This window comes from Nylanderia fulva, unplaced genomic scaffold (assembly GCF_048542155.1).
Source record: "Nylanderia fulva isolate GAGA-0341 unplaced genomic scaffold, ASM4854215v1 Scaffold253, whole genome shotgun sequence".
NCBI lineage: Eukaryota > Metazoa > Arthropoda > Insecta > Hymenoptera > Formicidae > Nylanderia > Nylanderia fulva.
This window is the reverse complement of record NW_028190318.1, coordinates 53,945-66,699: the sequence shown is the minus strand read 5'-3', so window position 1 is coordinate 66,699 and position 12,755 is coordinate 53,945. Positions and strand designations below refer to the sequence as shown.

Genomic DNA, 12,755 nt, shown 5'->3' with positions numbered 1-12,755 from the left:
CATCGTGCAAATTATCCGGATGTGTACCTCGTGGAGAAAATACTGCGCAGGAGGGGTGACGAGGTTTATGTGAAATGGCTGGGATTCGACAGTTTGCACAACTCTTGGATACATAAAAACAATGTTATTTAATGTATTTTATTCAATCATTGTATAACATAATATATATTATACCATATATATAAAATATATAACAAAAAAATATATACTTCTCATTAATACATCCTCACAATATAATAAATATAATAAATATAATAAATATAATTTACAACGGTATTCTATAATGTCCCCACGGCAAGGTGTCGGTCGACTCAGGTACGACATACCGCTTGTCGTCGTAGGGACTTAGAGCAATTTTCGTCTCGCTGATGGTATACACTTTATGCAATTTCGATCTTATACATGACTGTTGACGCGTCATTTCAATCTCGTCATTAAGACAGCGTGTATAATCGTCGAATGTTATACTACGCGCTACAACGTTACTTTTGACACCTTTTGCCTTTTTAGTGTCCTTTTTACCATCCACCCGCAAAGCATACATTTTTGCTCTAAGCCCGACGAATTCGGTCATTATCGCGCCGTTATTCTCATCTTTCATCAGACCCGGCACCTTTTTATTCGCGAGCGGTATACCGTACGCATTATTCGCGGCGTAGTCGCTGGTATCGAATCGAGCGATATCGCGTTTCAAATTTTCATAGACATCCTGACATTTAATTTGATATATTAAACTGTCCGTGTCGGTGTACATTACTCTACAATTGTCACGATAGAGCGGTGACATGTATTCGTGGTGAAATTCATAAAGACATACTTTTGATACGTCGAGTATGCACATGCCGACGTAGATTGGTTTGTAGATTTTAACTTCGAGTTTGCGTAATTCTATGGCAACTAATTTTTCCGAAAATATGCTAGTACTATGAAAATTTGGTTTAGCGATCATTGCCTCCGCACCATACCGTCCGTCCCATTTTGTTAATAATTTTACATCCACATGATTGCGCACATTTTCCATCGTCTTGCCAAATACCGCATTATTCATTAATTTATATAAATTTTTTTCAAAATCGTTTTTCGCTTGTGTTCTAAACTGCGTGTTGAGTTCGATGTATTTTTGAAGCCACGCTGACTGCGTGAATTGTAGTATGCGATATATGTTTGTTATGCGTAGCCCGTGGCGCGTGCACTGCTGCAGATTACGATAGTGAATTACGTAGCGCTTCTTATCGTAAAGCGTTGCTAGGAGTTTATACTCCCGCTTGCCGGGCGGCTTATCGCGCGTCGGGCAAAACGGTAGGTCAATGTGCGCGTCATGAAGATGCTGCGGATACTCTAAATCTACTTCGAGAACATAGCCTATAGGTGAATCGAACGCGATAGATGATACGTCAAAATTCGATATATCGTCGACCCACCGAAAATCGGCATATGGCAATGGTTGACACATTGCCCATCCGTACAAATTATTTACATCAAAATACATGAGGTAAGATGAGGGTTTCGATGGGTCATACGATTGCATATACTTGTTATTTGCCTGTGCGTATCGGCCTGAACATTGACTAAGGGCGCCGCGTATACCCCGTTCGACAAACATTACCATGTCAATGTCTGTTAATAATTCAAATTTTATATTCGTATGTTTTAACATGGCGTCCCATGTATATCCGGGGAGAGTATAATAATACGCGGGATCGAGTCCGTAACTTTTTATACAACTATCGCGAAAATTCTCAAATATATCGGCCAATAACAAGACATCAATTTTTAAATATAAATCGCTATATTCGCCTAGCGTTCGAAGGGAGAAACGGCTCCAGACGGTCTCGGCGTGCGCGTAATCACTCTCGGATACTGTGTCGCCGGTTAAGGAACTGTAAAATGAGTCGCGCGGCGGTAAACGTGTGTCTTGTAATCTGTCCACGCAGTCAATGTATTCGTACGGAAAGACGCCCTTCCGTGTCAATAAATTGAATTTTTCACTAGTTAAAATTTGATATTCCGAATGTAAAATTTTTAGTTTTTCTTTATCCAAAAATGACGCTAATTTGTCGAGACTAGCGCTGAGAAACTTGTACGAATCGATAAAGCGTAATTTAATATAATTTTTCGAATTATTATCTTGTGTCAATTTAACAGTCTTCGAGAATGAAATGTATTTTTCCTTTGTTATCGGCAGTAATTCCATTTCCCCTTCGAACGCTGTGGCTATGTCCTCGATAATAAAATGTGCGTCGTAGCCGGACAGATTGTGAAAGACTATAGGGATACAAAATGATTCTTTGTAATTTAAGTTACAATTTGAATGCGCAGGACCCCTGTACCGCCCAGTGAGGTGGCAATGATCGCGGACGCGTGTATCGTCTTCGTCAAACGGTTTTTCACAAATGTGACAATGCGTCGCGGTGCGAAATTTTAACCACTCGTCAGGCGTTAAATTTACCATGGGGACATTGGTCGTTAAAATATTTTTTACGCGGATTGCTAAATTTTTAAGCTGTTCGGCGAACCACGCGACGCAATCAACACTACGGTGGGTATTGTACGCGGACAACGAACTGTCGTACGAACACTGTACATAGTATGCGATGCTGAACACTTGATGATGTTGATGATTTTTGGCATCTTCGGTCTTTGCCAAAACACACTCGAGGTCGACGTACACTACAAACGGCAGCCGCTCCTTCCTCGTGTAGTTGTCGAAGCTGAGCCACTTGTCATTCTCGCTCGGCAACCGAATAGCGCAGTCGTTCAGTTTCCCGCAATCTTCCGTATGCGCCTGCAATTTATCCGCCGCTCCGAAATAGTGTAAACATCTGTAAAAATAAAAAATTTAATGAAAATTTAATTAAAATATAATTTAAGTTTACTATATACTTACCGATCGCAAATAAATTTTTGACCATTGTGTTTGCTCAGTTGCGAGCTCACGAGACGAGACAGATTTTTTATGCACGCGAAATGTCCAACGCTGTTTTCGTCCTCCATGTACAGCAGATTGACGTGCCTGTCCTTCTTTTTTTCCGAAAGACGCAACGGGACGATGTTCTCGTTCTCGATGATGTACACGTTTACGGAGATGTCGTTTGCAAGTTCGAATTTTTTAATTTGATTCACAGTCACTGGAAACTCAATGTTTTGGAGATTCAGCACTGTTGTGTAATGTGGATAAGAGGATTCTCGACCCGTGTTTATTTCAGCAGGGTAATGAGCGGCTACCACTGACCATGCAAAACACGCATTGTCCGCTGATAGCACATTAACCACCGCTCTCTTTGCCATAATTTTTTGCGGTAATTTGACATGACATCCCGCGCGCATTGGATTATACTTGTTGATATTTACTGTTAAATCTATTATCCGCGACAATGCCCAGCCGCTATCGCGTTCCTGGAACTCTTCTAGCGATGCTAGCGTGGGCTCGATTACGCGGCGCTCGTACCACTCGCGTACATTGGACGTGCGAAAGAGTTCAAAGTTTCTCGTATTAATACTTTTATTGGCACGCTTGTCACCGGACACAAATTCACCGTTGAAAACAGTGTTCACTTTTACATTGGCGTGTCTCTGCAGCACATTCTCCACGTTCTCGACTACAATGTCTTTGGCATTTTCCAAAAATTGACGCGGTTCGATATAGTCTGCGTTAATTACCGCACCGGTCAGTATACGGCTATCGAACGCCGTATCGATCTCGCGCCAAACGAGTCTTTGCGCGTTATTGCCGCCACCACTAAATCCGCCACCACTAAACATGGATTCACCGACATATTGTCTCTGCAAGCGCACCTTCGCACCCTCGAGTCGCGCTATTCTCGCCACCAGAGATTGTCTATGTCCAATCGAGAGACGTGGACGCTTGGCACGGCTGCGTTCTTCCAGCTCTTCGATCGCACTCTTGTAGCCATCCGAAATATTCGCCCAAGGTGGCGACTTGGTGGGAACGCTCCAACAGGTCGCGCTCAATATGTTCTGCGTTCTCCATTTTTGTAAAAAATTCACTTTTTTCACATTTATTACAAAAAAAAACTTCTTTGCACACTAAACTTGTTTTCTTGCACCTCGAAAGAAGCATGCGCTCGCCAGTGGTACTATGATCCGGCAGCTGCATCGGTCCTCATTATATACCCCGATCAACCCTTTGTTCGTGGGGATGATGAAGCAATTGTTTAATTCGCGAGAAATATTTGTGTGATATCTTCGGAGAAAATTTAGATATCGCTGATAATTCTTAGAAATACATAGATAAATTTCACCCCGTCGGCAAGACACGCCGGATCGGATTGACATGTCGCAACCTGTACGGATCAACCCGCTTGATTGTCGGCAAACCTTTTGTTCTTAGTAATTCGCAGAATTATCTTATCTTCGGAGAAAACTTAGATATCCAATTGTCGGCGCTCGAAATGCGGCAGCCATTCGCAGAATTTTTCTTATCTTCGGAGAAAATTTATGAAAACTTTGATACCGCTCAAAGACGCCGCTTATCTTATCTTATCTTGTTTATGAACATATCAGGTAACATGATCCCCTTATCTTATCTTGTTTATAATTATATCAGGTAACATGATCCCCTTATCTTATCCTGTTTATAAATATATCAGGTAACATGATCCCCTTATCAGGTTATCTGATATGTTTATAAACAAAAGATAAGCTTATCTACTGATAAGACCCCCTCCCCCCGCGTGACGTCACCCCCCTCGCCCCCGATTCCCCCCCCCCCCGCCCCCAATTCCCCCCCCCGCCCCGCACTTCCCTCATTGCCCCTGAGTTAGAACTCCCATAGTATCCCTACTTATATTGAAAGACAAATCTTTTTTTTGCATTCAAAACATTTGTCAAAAAAATGACACGTCAGAAATTTTTTTAGAAGGAAAGAAGTTTATCGAATCCAAAATATTTTTTAATTCACCGTGTTCTTCTCAATTATTCCATATTCAACATGTGCAAAACTTGGCTAATGATGTCTATACAATTAATATTGATGAAATACTTAAAAATGCATCAAATATATTCACAATAATGGTTTTATTATCTTGCCAATAATACATAGCCATGTGTAAATAAAAATTAAAATATATAATTAAAATAATATGTAATAGATTAAAATATACAAGGTATTTGTAAACAAATTTTTTATTGCGGTATATGTTATTAAAATATTAATATAGTTTAATTAAACTCATATTAATCTCACATGATTTCCAGATATAATCTGTCGTAGAATTTCTAGAAGAGTTATGTGAAATTGAAGTTGTAGCAACTTCATGGTTAGAACGAAAGGAAGACAAGATTTTATGTAAGTAGCCGCATAAAAATCCTAGGAAATGTATTCAGAAAAATATACAACCGAACAATAGCTGGGAAATGTACACAATATTACTCCTTACTCAAAGTGATAAGAATTTTAATGGAAGACGATATTTGATAATATATTCTATAAATACCTACTTTATTATTCATGTAGTCAGTACTCGTAAGAAACTTTATAACACGTCAAAGATCTATTATGTTAATACAAATTAAACCAAAGTCATCATAAGATGCCTTAAAGCATGAATAATAGTTTCAGTATTAAATGCATTAAAAATATTTTTTTTCTACTGTAACTTTCTCCAATTGCAGATTCCTATCAGAAGGCATTAAATTACGCAAAAAAATAAAATTCAGATACAAAGACATCATGTTCCCAACTAGGGAAAGGTAACGAAAAAAAAAGCATAAAAACCAAGATGTCAGTGACAATTCTGATACCGACCTATTGAAAATGACACCGCCTCCTTCGACGACAATTTATAACGATATAAATTGTAACGATGAAAGATAAGGATATGCGACGCTTATGTTTCCTGTAGTTTTGAAACTTTACACCGTCATATCTTTTAACAGAAACATCTGACAAAAAAATGTTTCTAACAAATTTTACTTGTTTTTTCCCGTAAAATTCAACCATCTAACATTTTATAAGGGATTTCGTTTAAAATTGTAAAGTTATCCTCTGCCCCCCATAAAGGGGGGCAGGGAGTAACTTCATATTTATGTAGTTAGAAAGGCCCCTTGAGAACAGAAAACTTTCTCATGAACAACCCTTTATGGGGGGCAGGGAGTAACTTTATATTTATGTAGTTAGAAAGGCCCCTTGAGAACAGAAAACTTTCTCATGAACAACTTTTTAATTGGACAAATAGTTTCCGAAATATTCAGCTGTTAAGAGTTATGTGGGCCACCCTGTATATGACCCTTATTTTCTAAATAATACATAATATTAAAATACGCGCTTACATATGTATTACTATTTTTTAGATCCATGCGATGAATTATTACTTCATGATAATATACCAATTTTGTTTTCACAAGAATTCAATAACGGTTAATATTATTATTATTATTATATATATATATATATATATATATCACAGCAAAAGTCCCAGCCATGCGTAACACGTCCATACACCTCGACGTTCCGGAAGAGGAAAGATTTATTATTTTAATATTAAGTAAACATAATAAGATCATATAACACTTACCTAAAATTAAGACCTATAACTAATCTTAAACACGACTAAAAATATCTAAAAAGAATCTATAAAGATGTCTAAAAAGATGTCCAAAAGAAGCCTTAAAGATTACTGAAAGACATTTACAAGTAGTCTTCTTTTAGTTATCATATGGACAAGACTTGGAAGTGACACAATTTGTCACATCCGACGATTATTAGTCATAATTTCGATAATTAAATGCTACAGCCGAAAGATGCTCTTGACAAAAATATGTCCAGTTTTAGTAGTCTTTAGACGATTTGGTGCTATCTGGGAAGGTCATTAAGTTTCTTTTTAAATGGAACCACCATATTTTTTACATAAATCGATTCCTCGTAAAATTCTACATAAAAAGTTATAAGGGGAGTGGCCAAAAAGTAAATAGTTTACGAAATATTTCATACTTAACTTAAATAACTTAAATTTAACATAATCTTACATAAACTATGAAATGTAACTATAGAATATTCATTTTTCGATGATCTTAATACTTTTATGCACAAAATAATAAGAGGAATTGATTGGTGTAAATAAAACAGATAGTTGTTTAAAAAAAATATGTAGCTGCAAATTGTAAATTACATACTTTTTCTTATAAACAGTTATGTATTTTTTTTTTACAATAATTGATTCCTTTTATTATTTTGTATTACACGTGTATGCAAAGTGGTACTTTCCGTAAGCGATTTCTGTACGCAAAATAACAATTTGCCAACATCTACCTACAAAATATTTCACACGTCATATCCAAAGCCTTATCTCATGGAAAATGGGCAATAACTTATTGGGGTATCAAGCCTTGTTTACGGATATTAATGCCATCTCGCAGCGCATATACAAAATAACTGGCAAAACTACCGCTACTCCGCGCCCTCCCAACACGCACCTAACCCTATCTGTTATTTATATATCAGTCTACTGCGTAAATCAGGTACAGAAATCAGGTACTCAAAGTACTACTTTAAATACACTTGTAATACAAAATAGTATGTGTTGCACGTACGGAAGTTGGCTATTGTCCACTCGTGCGGGTAAACGCGTACTCGTGATTAATAGCCAACTTTCCGCACTTGTATTGCAACACAATATACTATTGTGCATGAAAAGATTGATGTAAGATCGTCGAAAACTATCGATTGATTTATGTAAAAAAATATGGTGGTTTCATCTGAAAATACATAAATAACCTTCAAATGTCTTGTAAAGTTCTTTAGGAAAAATCAATAGCGCCAACTTTCTTCCCGCTTGAAATCCTACAACTTTTATTTGAAACATTTTTCTCTAGAAACAATATTTTTGGAGATAAAAATTTATAACGCTTTATGTTGTTTACCCTGTATAGCTAATAAAATTATTTTATTAATAAATTTTATAAATATTCGGTATTATCTTAATTCGGTATTAACATAATATTCGGTATTAGGTATTCGGTCAAATATACTTTTCATTGTATTTCTAATAAAAAGCTTTTGAAATAATAATTCTTTTAGTTAAATGTAAAAAGTTTTATCTATTATTTTTAATGCAGAAGTTTAAAATCATGCATTTTACATTTTCTGTATGAAAATAATTCAAATAGAAAACAAAATTAAACTATAGTATATTGGCTAACAAGTGCGGAGGATCGTAAATTGGCCGAGAGTGCGGAAGTTTGGCGCACGAGGCGAAGCCGAGTTTATGACCCGCACATGTTGGTTACGATATTTTGTGTGACCGGTGCGTGGAAAGCGAGCCCTTTCTAAAATTCCATCATAGGGCGACTTTTCGCGCACTAATTGCACAAAAAAATTTAATTTAATTCTTATTTTAACCTAACCTAATTAAATTACTCATTATACTCTATTTTTAAGTATAAATAAGTTGAAGAAGTCATGTATAATTTTTTAAAGCTTTTTCATATTAGATTGAATTAGATTAAGTTATAAGTATAATTAAATCTTTATACATAATATTATCTTCTGTTTCATACATAAAACAGAAAATAATATTGGCAAGTATTATAAATTATAAAAATATAAATTAAATATTGAAAAATCATAAATAATCGCATTAATAAGTTTATTTTTGACATAGAATTTATATTAAAAAGGGTCTATAATTTTAAAATTCTAAACTAAACTTAAACTTAATTGCATATTATATTCACGAAAATTAGCGCATGTAAATATAAAATATAAATTGAATAAAGCGATACTATGTATTCGAGCGGAACTACTCGTAGTGAACTTTGCATATTGCAGAAATAAGCGAACAGTATCGTTGCAAGCGTGATTGCGACAAATCAGGGAATTACGAAAGGAACACAAGAAATAGCAAAGCGATTCGAAGCGAAGTTGCAACAACGAGATGATGAATTACGTCAACTAGAACAGAGGATCTGTCTGCGGACTCCACTCTAACAGCTAAGCCTTATCAGTAATAAATATGCAAAATAGCAATTGCAGAAAATTGTTGTAGAAATTAATTATAGAATATAAATTAAAACTAGATAATTTGAAAGTTCTTATTCTCTCTAATTAATTTGAAAACGCATATTAATATGGGTTAATTCATTCAAAACCATAACATTAGCAGCTAGTCTTAGAAAGAAAGCGTGCTCTCTGTATTTTACATGGAATATTCGGAATTGAAAATTTGAGTTTTGAAGATTTTAATAAATATTCGCTGGCTTTTTCAATGTTAGTTGCGGATATAAATAATGAATGTTTGTTGGGATAGATTTTTTTATAATGGTAAATTTGAAAAAAATTTTTGAATTTATTTTAGGATTTTTAAAATACATGTTATTTTGTAATTTTGTGTTCTTTGCAGTAAAAATTCTGAAGACAAAGTTAATTCTTTACATTTTTAAAGAACTCTTTAAGGAGAATTTCAACGATCTGAATTTTTTGCAAAAAAAATTTTTGTTAATTTTCTAAATTGATTTCAAAATGTCTTCTCGGAAAAATTTATTGCAGGAAAATGTGAATTGATTAAACACAAAAGAGAAGAACTTGATATAAAGTATCAGAACATATATTGGCTATTTGAACGACGCTTCATGCGGAATACACATAATAATCTATTACTTTATAAACAGTGCTAAAGCCAATATGAATGTATAAGCTGTTATAGGACTATAGTAAGCAAAATCTAATACATCAAAAATTATAAAAAAATTTCAAAACCTACTATAAAAAATTGTTAACATTCCTAGTACATTCATTCATAATGACAATATCCAAAATTTTAAAGACTTTACTACCATGGCAACAGCAACCGTTGTGTTGCATTTGCTGAACGATAATATAACACGGAAATTTAAAATGACGAAAGATCTAAAAAGAAGGTAGAATAAGCTGATGAATACTGTGCGAAAAATAAACGAAATAATAATTTTAAATGTATTACCTCTGATTGGCTTGTGTAGTACAAAATTATTCTTCTTAGAAGAACTTCTTATCTCTAGTAATTCAGTCATAATTAATAAGTAAAGTACGGAATTTTTGCTTGATTATATCTTGCTAACAATGAAGTTCTCACTGAAAACATTTTAAAACAATATACATGTAATTAAAGTAAAGACAGAACGATATTTAATGTTGTTTATTAAATTTATTAAATTTTAAAACAATATACATATAATTAAAGTAAAGACAAAACGTAAAAAAATATTTATATATTTACAATTACATTTTTTATCACCATAATTATTTAGTAATTAGCGAGATCGGAAAGATGGTTGAAAGTGAGAAGACAGAAATTTCGATGCTATTTAAAGTATAGTTTTAAGAGGAAGAGGCGGAGGAGAAGGAAATAGTATGTAGGTACGGAGAGGTGAAAATTGTGAATAAGGAGTGAGGTGGAAAGAAGAGAAGATGGACGGAGATATAATGTAAGTAGTAAGAGGAGGAAAGGAAGCGGAGTAAGAGACAAAAAACGGTAGTGGATACGTGGCGGAGGAGATACAGCGTGAGGAATAAGAGGAGTGAGAAAAATTGGAGGAGTAAAAGAGTGAAGTAAAAGGTAAATAGAGAAGTGATAGGAAGATAGGGTTTAGAAAAGAAAATATGTGGAAAAGAGTAATGAGTAGTAAAAGGTTGAGAAGAAGAGATGAAAAGAGAGGAAGAGAGAGAGAGGGGGGGGAAGGAAGGGAGGTTGGCGAGGAAAGAAGGAGCAGGAGGATAAAGCAGGCTGGTAGATAAGGAAGAGAGAGGGAGCTACGGTCCTAAAATAAAAATAACAGGCGAGAAGAGAGCGTTGCGAACAACGGTCCTGATCACGTGGTTCAAGGCTGTGTAATTTTCTTTTTACTACAGAAGCTATATCACTTTGTGAGTCGTTAGTTTCAAGCCAGATTACGTACTTCTGGTTAAAAGCTTTCTTTTGGGTAGTACGCTCTCCTTTGAGCCTGTAAAAGAAAGAAATCACAATCGATACTAGTGTGTATAGATTAGGCAAGGGGAAGGAGGAGGCATGCCCCTTTCTTCTTCCGAATCGAACTGGAGAGACACAAATGAAGAAAGTTTCAAGCTATTGAAAACTTGTCTAAAGAAGAAATAATGAACATTGTTGTAGACAAAGCTGCAGCGAAGAAAAGGAACCACGAAAAGGTTAGTGAAAGTTCATCGGACAACATGGCCGTCAAAATAAACGACGTAACAGGTGTGATAACCAAAAAAGATAAGAAAAACTCGAAGCAAAGTTGTTCTGTACTGGATGCTGAAGATATTTCTCAAGCATTATTCCTCAAAGGACAAATAAAGTCTGACTCTGAGCAATAACAGGATGGAATAAAGCGGAAGATTCCTCAGGAAAAGATGTACGATAGATTCAGCCGGCCCCCTTACGTAATATTAATCAAGAAAAGTTATACTCCTGGAAGCGGAATATCAATACCTATTTGGAAGTTTCTCGTAAAATTAACAACACTAGAAGGAAAACAGGGATTTAACTATCTCATATATCGAACTATGCGCGTAATACGTGGAAATTAACGTTTGACACAAGGTCAGCAGCTAATGACTCTCTCGAACAAATACTTGAAAAAACTAGGTTTCAGAGCTTTTATCCCGAATCATCTGCTAGTCAAAAGAGGAGTCATCCAAGGGGTTCCAATGAATGTATCAATGATAGAAATTGTTGAGATTAATTTGGAAGCTAATAACAAATCGAAAGTTATAAGAGCGTTTCGCCTTAAAAGAAAAACTAAGACGACAAAAAAATGGGAGGATCCTCCTTCCGTTTGCTTAGAGTTCAGTAGAAGAGATCTCTTGGAACAAGTAATTATGTGGAGGACCTGGCTTCGCGTTTTAATTTATATTCCTCAAGTAAAATGTTACAGATGTGGCCGGCTGGGGCATATTAGCAAGGGATGTGAAAAGGAGGAAGTGCCTCACTTGTAGTGAGAATCATATTTTTTCTAAAGAAAATTCATGCCAGGCAGAAAAAAATGTATTAACTGCAACGGTGCACATAGTACTCTAGATAGATCATGCCCAGCATATAAAAAAACTTAAGAAATAATTAGAACAATGGTAATGGACAACATCTCTTACGTGGAGGCTTGCAGGATTGTCAATAGATTGTGGAAAAACAATGAACAAGAACCAAGAAATGTCAAGAAAACTGAAAATGGATTTTCAGGACTACAGTTGGCATCACATAAAGTAAAAAACAAAGCTACATATTACAAGGCTTTATCATCGACTCCAGCGATTTCTACAGCAACTCATCCCAAGACAGGAAAGGGTCTGTTTTTCCCTGAGACAGCTGGTAGACTTACTCCCTACCATCCTACAACATGAACTTCTTATGGAAAGGTTAACAAATACGATAGAATTACATATAAAAAGTCTCATGTAAGTTTTTTCCATGCCATTTAAAATTATCCAATGGAATGTTAGAAACCTAAATAACTACACGAAAAGTTGCTATATATGTATAGGGAAATAAAAAGATTTTGTCACCGAAATCCTAACATCATTTTTACTAATGCTGATAAAGGGAATGCTACAGTAGCTATGAATAAGGACATGTATATAAAAAAAGTCAAAGAATTATTAAATGATAAAGATAATTATATAAAGGTTAGGAATAATTCTTCATCAAAAATAGAAAAGGAACTTAACACTAATTTAAAAAAAATGGTTAAATAAGGACATTATCACGAAACAGGAATATTATTCTTTACATTTGAGCGACTCTCTACTCCCCAAAGCATACGGG

General features: G+C 35.3%; 1 protein-coding gene and 1 pseudogene across 1 annotated transcript; both read right to left on the bottom strand.

Annotated features, from left to right (window-relative positions):
- Nucleotides 1–265: 265 nt before the first annotated feature.
- Nucleotides 266–938, bottom strand: LOC146722928 (uncharacterized). Its single transcript, XM_085483515.1, has one exon. It carries the CDS (start codon nucleotides 839–841, stop codon nucleotides 266–268), a length of 576 nt encoding a protein of 191 aa, XP_085339641.1. The 5' UTR covers nucleotides 842–938.
- Nucleotides 939–2,138: 1,200 nt separating this feature from the next.
- Nucleotides 2,139–2,994, bottom strand: LOC146722927 (uncharacterized; annotated as a pseudogene).
- Between the last annotated feature and the right edge of the window lie 9,761 nt (nucleotides 2,995–12,755).